Source organism: Leuresthes tenuis, unplaced genomic scaffold, assembly GCF_036924035.1.
Source record: "Leuresthes tenuis unplaced genomic scaffold, fLeuTen1.0.hap1 SCAF_7, whole genome shotgun sequence".
In the NCBI taxonomy this organism is placed as follows: Eukaryota; Metazoa; Chordata; class Actinopteri; order Atheriniformes; family Atherinopsidae; genus Leuresthes; species Leuresthes tenuis.
This window is the reverse complement of record NW_027325361.1, coordinates 3857872-3868164: the sequence shown is the minus strand read 5'-3', so window position 1 is coordinate 3868164 and position 10293 is coordinate 3857872. Positions and strand designations below refer to the sequence as shown.

Sequence of the window (10293 nt, the reverse complement as noted above, 5' to 3'; positions counted from 1 at the left end):
GCGATGACATCATCGACGTGCGCCGCTGCATCCTCCTTTTCAGGAGCTCCTCATCCATATACTCTGACTCAAAACGGTAAGGACGTCCATCATACCAAAGTCGCCGCCCACGTTATCACAATCTGATAAATATTCTGCCCATCCCACTGGATGCGTGTGGAGAAAGCCCCCAGCGAAGCCCCCTGATAGCCCCCAATAACAACAACATGGCAGCTCTGAACTAACAGTGCAATAGTAGGGGTTCATTCATTCTTCTTAAAGTATTGGTGAAATAAAGACAGATAATGCCTTATTTAGAGGCTGCATCGTCTAAGCCCCGTTCACTCCCTTATATGGATATAAGAGTGATCTAAATAGCAAGGATGCCGAATTTCACCAAACTGTTGTCGGTGAGTAAAATAAGGTTCAGGTTTAGAACTCCCCCTTCTAACATTTGAGTTCAAGTGAGAAGTTTGAATGACTTCTCACAAATTTTCCCTCTTGTTGGAGAGAATTGGGGAATTTTTTTTTTTTTTGGCAGTTGAGCAAAATCTAAACAGAGAAAGCGGTTTAAAAATAAGTGCCATCTGAGGGGTGTTCTCCTGTTATTTGCCCCAGTTATCTGGTTAGAGTTTGTTCTCTTTGGGTAAAAAATGAATGAAAATTGTTAAATTTGGTGGGGAAGGGGAGATATAGAGCTTGAAGAAAAGAGGAGAAGTTAATTACAGGGGGGGGGGATTGCATCAAGTGGCCAAGGGGTGTGATACAGAGCATAGATCCAGACTTTGTCTTTTTCTGCTTTTAAATGACATCAGTCTTTTTCATCACTTCCTGTTTTATTTTGAAGAGTTTACCCTCATTTCTGTTGTTTTCATGTCCTGTGTCACACTTTCTTACTGATTGCCACACCTGATCCTTGTTTGTTATCACCTCCCCCAGCACAGATCCTCCAGGTTTTCCGTTGTTCATTACCAGTTCATTGTATGGAGTTGCCTTTGCCTTTGCCTTTGCCAGGCTGCCTTTCCCACTGTCGAATTCACTTCCTCCTTCAGTAGTCCAGCATTTGGGTCCGCTGGGTTAAAAGAGCCAATTTATTCTGAAAACACTGACTTTCAGCTCAACATAGCTTCTTAAGCCAATATTGCCCCTTAATAGAACACCCTCTCTGTACTGCTAAAGTTCATATTAGAGGTTTTCAAACATTGTATCTGAGATACAACAGCGAGAAAGGTTTAACGTCCATATAGCATCACCAAGAATTAATTCAACAGACATGAAAGTGACTAGAAATAATCTTCATAGTTCAAAATATTGGCATTGTTAGCTTGTCACATGTCATATGATGATACATTATTTAGAGCTCATCAAATTCCAGTGTTCTAATTCTATTGTAAAACTTCTCTGTGTCACAAAGGGTGGATTTTGGCTTCTTGGATAATCATGTAGCAATGAGCCTAATGCTATTAGAGGAGATGATACCAGGCTGTGGGTGATTACCAGCAGTCATAATGCAACCTCATCAGAGTCATGAAACACCAACTCCTGCCCGAGCTCACACAGCTGGGCGGATCATAGCTAGCAGGCTATTTCCAACAGCCAGACAATGTGATGACCCCAGTTGTGCACCAACTAATCGACTGAACCGTGAACCAGCGGCCTTGTGACTGACTCACAACTGCATCAGCAGTTTAAAAGCTCATATCGACAAAGATAAAGAGAAACACATGAGCACTTCTGCGGGTAACAATCCTGCACAGACAGTAGAAGAGCAGTAACTTCTATCTAACAACAAAGGCTTCTTGTTGTTTAATGGAGCTCTGTTTCACCTATAATAATATAAACTCTACAAAACCAGATTATGTTTCATGTGCTTGTCTGTGAGCAGATTACACATCCAAGCAGGATTAATTTTTTTCTAAATAATCGAAAAAACGTTAAACACACGCATGGTCGGTAATCTCTTACGATACATTCAAAGCTAAAGCAATGCAGACTCTTTTCTTCTGTTGCACGTGTCACACACCTTGTCGTCATCCTCGCAGGTCATGACGTTGGAGAAGGGGATCTCGGCCTTGAACATCTTCCTACAGTGCATGAGTTGCACCAGCAGGTAGCACACCGTCTTGAACTTCATCCTCTTGGCTGGTTTGATGTCTGACAGGATAATACCAGGAAAGATCTGAAAATCAACACAAAAGATATCAGATACAGAAAAAAGAGACACAATGAAGAAGAATAAATGTACTGTAAACACGATAGATTAATCATTTCTCTGTATGGCACAAATATTTAGTCATTTTGGGGCTAAATTTACTGTTTGAATAGTTTTGTTTGCCTCTCAAAAATCTACCTCACCTGTAATAATAAATAATAAAACCAATAAAGCACACTTTGATGTTACAGCAGAAACATGGAAGCTTTAAGCTTTAAAGCTGCTTGAAACAAACTTTTTACAAAAGATGACTTAGCATTAATATGTGGAGTTTGTTGGATTTGCATTGGTTAGCATGCTAACACTTAGCATGTAAAGTACAACACCTTTTAGCATTAATTCAAGATTTCGGTGCGCCAGAATGAGAATTTAATGTTATTTTTCATCCATCATAATGGATTAAGTAAACGCTTTTTGTCGGCTTGTCATTGCAATTCAGTCCAGTTGTTTGTTTGATAATTTGATAAGTTGTCTGACAACTAATATGATGGATATTGGGACATGTTGGTCTTTACTTAAAGCTTCAAGAGACAGTTCCACATGTTTTATCTCCAGTCCATCATGTGGAGCAACCAGACTTAAGATTCATATATGGTGAATAGTTGCTGGAAAGAGAGGGATGACAAGAATTCAATATTCCTCTAGAGAGTTTTCTCATTCATGAAAATAAAGCAGGCTTGAGGGGGATTTTTTTACAGTGAACTGTGAGTATGCAAGGCTTCAGAGCGTGGATATATTACGTGCTCATTTGTGTGTACGTGCTTGTGGATTTTCTGAGGATTTGAAATGCTTTGAGTTGACACAAACACACACCGCTGGTGCACATGTGCAGCTGGTGTGAGATAGTGATACTAGCCATGTGTATGCCAGCTTAACACATGGTCTGCCTCCCTCTCAGCATCAGAGGATTAACTATTACAACACTGACAGCTGTGTCACCTCTCAAGATGTTTGGTGAGAGAAAATGCAGGAAAGGAACTGATCCTGGCGTACTTTGCGTCTGTGTGATGGCACGATGAAAAAAGTCTCTATGTGGTGCTTCTGTAGGAAGGTATGTCTCTCATGGCCAAAGCCTGGCTCCACCTCGTAGTCCCCATTTAAACACTCCAGGGTGGTCCTTGTGATGTGCACCTTGCTGAGAGCACAAGCACAGCAGAGGATGAAAAGCAGTTAGTGATAAAAGCAAGTTGCTGAGGACTCAAATCGTTATCTCCCTCATTATTTTTATCAGGCTAATAGCCCCTCAGTTCGCCTGAAACTTCACACAGAATACATTTTCATCTTAACGACTCATTCAATCTGGTCTGGAGTCCTAAAATCTTATTACTTCACTTGAAACAAGACCAAATGGGGCCAAAGAGGTTACCTCATTTTTGCTTTTTAAAATGCAAATTTGTCTGTTTCCGTACATGAGTTTTCTTAAATGAAGAGATATAATTTTGATATCAGTGGTCTGATTTATTTTTAGCTCCGGTTACCATCCTTTTTAAAAGAAGACTTTAACGGAATCAAATAATCATATAACAGTAACTTCTTAATTAGGTGACCTCTTAAATAGTTACACTATTTAATAATTGAAGTATTATAACATTGAATTGAACAATGAAGACCGACAGTCATGTAAAAAAGAAAAACACAAACTCTCAGTTTTAAGGTTTGCTGTATCAGGACATAATGATATATTAATAATATAGGTCTCAAAATTTGGTAAATACAACCTCAGATGCACAATAAGTCATTGAATATTAAGCCAGGTTATAATTTATTGAATGAAAACAAAGACAAAACACAGAAGCAGTGTGTGAAAAACTAAGTGAACCCCAACAGCTTGTAGAACCCCCTTTAGCAGCAATAAATTGAAGTAATGGATTTCTGAGTAAAGTTATCAGTCTCAGGAATTTTGGCCCACTCTTCTTTACATTACTTCAGTTAAATTGAGGTCTTTTAAATTGGGACTTTTAAGGTCCCACCACAGCATTTCAGTCAGGCTGAGGTCTGGACTCTGACTGGACCTTGATTCTTTTCTTTTTCACACATTCTGCTGTAGATCTGCTGCTGTGTTTGGGATCTTTGTCCTGTTGATGAGCCAGTTCCAGCCCAGCTTTAGCTGTGGGACAGATGGCCTCACATTTGACTCTAGAATACTTTGGTATCCAGAGGAGTTCATGGTGGACTCAATGACTGCAAGGTGCCCAGGTCCTGTGGCTGCAGAACCAGCCCAGATCATCAGCCCTCCACCACCGTGCTTGACAGCTGGTATGAGGTGTTTGTGCTGATATGCTGTGTTTGGTTTCCTCCAAACGTGCTGCTGTGCATTATGACCAAACATCTCCACTTTGCTCTGGTCTGTCCAAAGGACATTGTTCCAGAAGTCTTGTGCTTTGTTCAGATGCAGCTTTGCAAACCTAAGCTGTGCTACAAAACTCTCATCTGATGGGACTGTATCAAGATGTCATTTTAAGAATCTTCTGATACGGTTCTTATAATAGTGATTGCAATTTTAATATCTTGTGACGGATGATGTCATTATCATTACTAAGTACATCAGAAAGGGTGAAGCCATGTATGAAAATACTTAATTCTATCCAAACGTATTATCCCAGAGCATTTTGTATTTTGGTGAGAGAAAATCTAAGAAAGAAACCCAACTGAAAGTAGATAAAAAATACATATAATGAGCAGAAAGATCCATTTCTGGTGCCAGGATGCCGTGTGTGTCCAGTTTGAGAGGATGTAACTGTCAGTACTGACCCAGGCAGGCCTCCAGCCTCCATCACATTTGCCAGTGTGACATCGTTTGACCAGACATCATACTGCCACTTCCTCAGGCCCAGCACACCACACAGCACCCGTCCTGTGTGCAGACCCACACGCATGTTCAGGTCCACCTCGGTCGCCTCCACAACCGACCTGTGGGAAGATGGAAGATTAATCTCACACCTATTTGGAACCAAAATGGATCCAAAAGATCTCAAGGATAAAATTTGTGCAGCAGAAGTTTGTAGGGAGGCGTTAAAGTTCTGGTTTGGGTTAGTTATCCTGTTTGCAGACCTGTGCTCACATGATGTCCCAACAGTGCAACTTTGTTCAAACGCAGCACCAACTACCCTGCAGTGCATCCGCAAAACAAAAATCTGCATTTCAGAGTCACAGACGGAGTCCAGGGAGAAAACGGAGAGCAGCAGACGGGTTGACAAACTGTGTTTGTGTTTATAGGAGAGTGGGAAATAAAATGTGCTCTGTCCGTCACACTGAAGGAGGGCTGTCTCACAAACTGACAGATGAATGTGAACGGCGGCACCTGTCCTCTGCGATAAAGGAGTCTTACAGCAGCATCCATCCACACCAACAGACCAGCAGGGAGAGAACATGACAGGCAGGTGCTCACACAAGGAAATGAGGTAGAGATGCTCTGTGTGTTAGCATGCTTGTAGGGGAAGGCGGACGCACACGTGCCACAGAGAGTCATTTAGAAGACAGATTTGTATGCGAGATCTATCTGCAATCAGAATTGACACAAGAATGAACATTTCTGTTGTTTAAACAGTTCTGGCATGAATCAAATCAAAAACCGCCTTCTGAAATATGCTCTAAAAACCTTAAATACACTTATTGATGACTGTATATCTTTGGAGAGGCCATGTGTCCGATATATATGGAACATATGAGTAACAGCATTTTGGAAGGTTGCAGAATCAGCAGATCATTTATACACGGAGCCTCCACCGAGCAAGCAAGTTTTTTCCAAACTCGGTCAAAGATTTATCAGCAAGTACCCAAAAAATGTTTCTCAATGCAAGATTGTAATGAAGCGGGGTGTTTTATCATCTACAGAGCAGGGTAGTCAGTGTGTAAAGGCCAAGGACAGGAACCACTGTTGGGTGGAGTTGACTTTCTGGTCTTCAGACGAGACACCATCACCTTAGAAAACAGTTTGCATTCAACACAATCTGCTTCTGCATCCAGAAACTGCTGTTTCACTCATGAAATATCGGGGGAAATAACCGTTTTCTTCCACAGTCGCTGTTCACACAAGCAGTTTCACATCTGGAGAAGGAAGAGAGTCTCTGTGGGCAGTCTGTCTACAGCAGACCTGATGGTCGTTGTATTTATATCAATACCTCGTGTATCTGAGTGTAGTCACAATAATGAGGAGAGGGAGTGGGAAGGAGCAAAAAGGTCCATAGAGAGGAGAATTAGCAGCGACTCTCACCAGCACTCAACTTGCTCAGTTTGCACGTTCTCTAAAGTGCACTATGCTAGTAGGAATCCATAGATCAATTCTGTGCTGACACAAGGCCGAGTTCTGCAAACACAAGCTCATCTGTAATGGAAGGAAAGACAGTGGACACGTGCTCTGGGGTCAGGTGAGTCCACGTTTCAGCTGCTTTTCTGGTTCTATGTGCTGAAGATGAGAAAGAGCATCCAGGCTGTTATCAGAGAAAGCTTTAAAGCCAGCGTCTGTGATGGTGTGGGGCTGCATCAGAGTCCATGGTATGGATGGCTTGCTGCACTGATGCACAGCTGGATGTTGGAGTTCTGGAGAGACAGATGCTGCCATCAAGGTGACTTCTGTGGTTATTTCAGCAGGACAAAACAAGAACTCTTTCTGCACAACCTTCAACCCAACAGCTTCATAGGCTTAACAGAGTGTGTGAGCTCGGCTGCCTGCCTGCAGTCCACATCTGTCTCCTGCTGCAGATGTTGGAGCATCATGAAGAGGAGAATCAGACAACAACAACCAGGGACTGCTGAGCAGCTGAAATCTGGGATTCAGCAGGAATGGACACAGATTCCTCCGAAAAACTGCATCAATCAGTGTCCTCAGTTCCCAAAAGTATTAAAAAGTGTCATTAAAGGAAGCTGAAGGAACACGATGGGCAACATGACTCTAGAAAGAACTTTTTGAGTTGCTGCTTGGATTAAATTGATTATATTTTCGAATTACAATGAGGCTGATCAGTAAAAACACTGAAAATAATTTCTTGGAACTTGGTCTATTACATAAAGGTTCAAACAAATCAGTAAAGTTTCACATTAAAGTTTCTTTGGCTAAACTTTATTCAACTGCAGTCTTTAGTTGTGGATTTTATGCTAAACTTATTCTATTACATAATAAAGACAAAATCATCTGCATAGAAAAAGGACTTATGCACCTCTCTGTTGAAAGAAATTAGCTTAAAATAGTCACTCAGTGAGAAAATGTGCACTAAAATCTGTCTGGTTCTTCAATAAATGTTAATAAATGAGAGTTATGTTGACTAGTTTACAGCTAACTTACAAAAAGACTAACCAACAGGGCTTAAAACAAGGACAAACGGCAGAGCAACAGCTCCCAAGTTCTAAAGGTCGAATTTACAACAAATCCTTCAACTTTAAAAACACAAATCTGGCATTTACAATCAAACACGTGGGATGTAATTTAGGTAGGTTATGGACAAACTTTAGGGCAGGGAGGCAGATTGATGCCTCATTAGCAGGCTTGTGCAGAACTTAACAATCTTTTGAAGGGATCCATTTCATCTGAATCAGGTGTGTTGGAGCAGGGAAACGTCTAAAACCTGCAGGACAGCGGCCCTCGAGGACCGGAGTTTGACATCCCTGCTTTAGGGTGTGCGCCAGCGTAACTTACGCGATGGTGTCAATCATATCCAGCCCCATCTCCACACAACAGTGGGCGTGGTCTGCCTTGGGCTGCGTCAGTCCTGACACACAATAGTAACAGTCCCCCAATATCTTTATCCGCCTGCAGTGGTTCTCCTACAGAAACACAGAGAGACGATCAGGTGATTATCTGAAACAAATCGCTGTAGTCCTGTGCAGAGCTGTTCACTCCAGACACGTCTTTGCATTGAAGGAATCCACAGGTTTTACAGTCAAACTGGTTACAGCCTTTAGCCAGATTATTAGGTTTTTAACCATGATAATGACAAACTGTGCTGGTGAAGTCTGTCCATCATCCCAACAAATGGTAAATGTGATATCCGTATTCCCTCAGTGTGAAATACAACATCGCTAATTATCTGAAGCTACAAACACTAAACTCAAATTCAAGACCATCTTTGGACATCTGTTTTTCACTTTTCTAGTTTTCTGTTTAGTTTTGGTTTGGCAACGCAGTTTTACAGTTAGATTAAGAAACCAAAACTAGTTAATAAAAGTGTCAATTGAATCCTGATTGGAGAAAACTTGTAATTTTGAGGCCTAAATCTAATGAAATATGGATTTATTTTCAAAGAGAATCCCCAGTTTTCTGATCAGAAGAAGTAAATCTCCCTAAAAACCCAGAAACTACTTGTGGGAAACAGGCAAAAGTTCACATTTTCAAGCATGCAAGTTACTAAGTGCATGAGAGATGTTCACATCCAGAGCTGTTTCCAGTTGTTTGTTCATGATATGCATACAGAGCTATTTGAAAACAAAGAGCTAGTCTTGTTTTTCACATCTAATGGTCCAACATTTCAATTCGAATCCATTTTTGTTGGGAAGTTTTGGACCGTTGCTATTTTAAGCCGTTTGGTCTGTTGATTAAAGCAAAACTTGATGTCTCAAGACAGCCTCTTTCAGAAATAAAAGATGACAGTCTGCAGAATTCTATGAAAAACGCTGCAGGGACCAAATCAAGACACATCTTCAGACCATTTCTTCATTGCACAGATGAACCATCAACAACAGTGTGACTCCAGCTGCATGAGATGCAGCAACACAGACATCGCGTGGAGGCTGCAGATGCATCTCTGTTCATGTAAATCAGATATCTTGCTTGTGAAACCATTTATGCATTTGTTGTTGGGGCCAACTCTAATTGCTCCGACATGCTCTTGAAGTAGAGTCCCGCCCACACATTCCCAGACAGATCCGCGATTTGTCACAGTGCGCATTGTGCACAAACTCAGTGTTGATTACAAACAAATATGCATATCTTCAACACATTATCACACACACACCTGCAAGAACACAAAAAAACAGCTGAATGGTTACATGTAAATGTACTGTACAGCACACTGTACCAGCATTTAGTTTCATTCACAGGGTTCCCTTTTGGCAACTGTATCACTCACAGTCATCAGAAATAATAATGGCAAATCCTACAAAGCTTAGCCTGTGGGCAGCCTCTGAGTGACAAACACACGAACACACACAGATGCAGAGGTTTCGTGACAACTGCAGGGTAAGAGGCAGAGATGAGAGGAGAGAAGATGGGGTGCTTTGGTTTTCTGCTCACGGGAGCAGAAAGATTCTGGCGTGGGAGGATATGAGAATTCAGAATGTGGATGATTATCCCAGCGCTTGGAACAGAAATGTGTGCGCGAGCGTGTGTGTGAACAGAAATCAGCTGACAGAGAGACATGTCTCAGGAGAAAGGACTCTGGGTTTGCTTTCAGAGGCAAATTTGGGATTATAAAACTGCTGATTTAATGGGGAAATATATGTCCACAGTTGGCCTGATGCATTTCTGACTTCCCTTACGGTTGGACGAAGGTTGGCTTCGGTGTGCGTCTGTTACTGTTAAGTTTTGGTTGAGCCTTCGGGGAATAAATGTTTTGTGTAGCACACAGCAGTCAGACACGCACAGCAGCTGTGACGGAGCCAGTTTGAAAGTGAATTTCTCCCTCGCTAACGCGACAGGATATAAATCTCAATTAGGATGCAGCTGCCACTGCGCACACACGCTCACACACACGATATATCCTCATCACAAGATTTCCATATAATGGGCTGCTGAGCAATGGAGTACCGACAGAGAGCCACATATCACCTTATATCTTGATCTTTATCCCCCTCTGTCGCTCTCCTCATTTTAAGCCACGACTGATTGTAAAGATACAGAATTAACTCAAGAGGGATAATCCTGATGCTCATGTGACCTGCGTGCACGCATGTGCCTGCATGCCATAAAGCACGGCAGAGGTCGAGCATGTGGCCCATTGAGGGGTGAAGCGAATGTGATGGCCTGTACAAGGTTAATAAATAAAGTCTAAGCTCTTAGTTCTGCGTGATGCACATAAATTACAACATTTCTTTTACTGTGATATAATGCAGTGTGCAGCTCTGCGTCACTGTGACATCATATAAGGAACATATCTTCTAAACGTCTTCTA

The 10293-nt window shown here is 41.7% G+C and overlaps 1 protein-coding gene across 1 annotated transcript in view; it reads right to left on the bottom strand.

Moving 5' to 3' along the window:
• The window catches only part of LOC140311542 (adenylate cyclase type 1-like), a 48416-nt gene that overhangs the window by 21927 nt on the left and 16196 nt on the right, over positions 1–10293 (bottom strand). The window contains exons 5-8 of the mRNA XM_072388935.1: positions 7824–7951; positions 4943–5101; positions 3185–3326; positions 2003–2158 (exon numbers count right to left, since the gene is read on the bottom strand). Coding sequence (XP_072245036.1) covers positions 2003–2158; positions 3185–3326; positions 4943–5101; positions 7824–7951 — 585 coding nt within the window. The remainder of the gene's footprint in view (positions 1–2002; positions 2159–3184; positions 3327–4942; positions 5102–7823; positions 7952–10293) is intronic.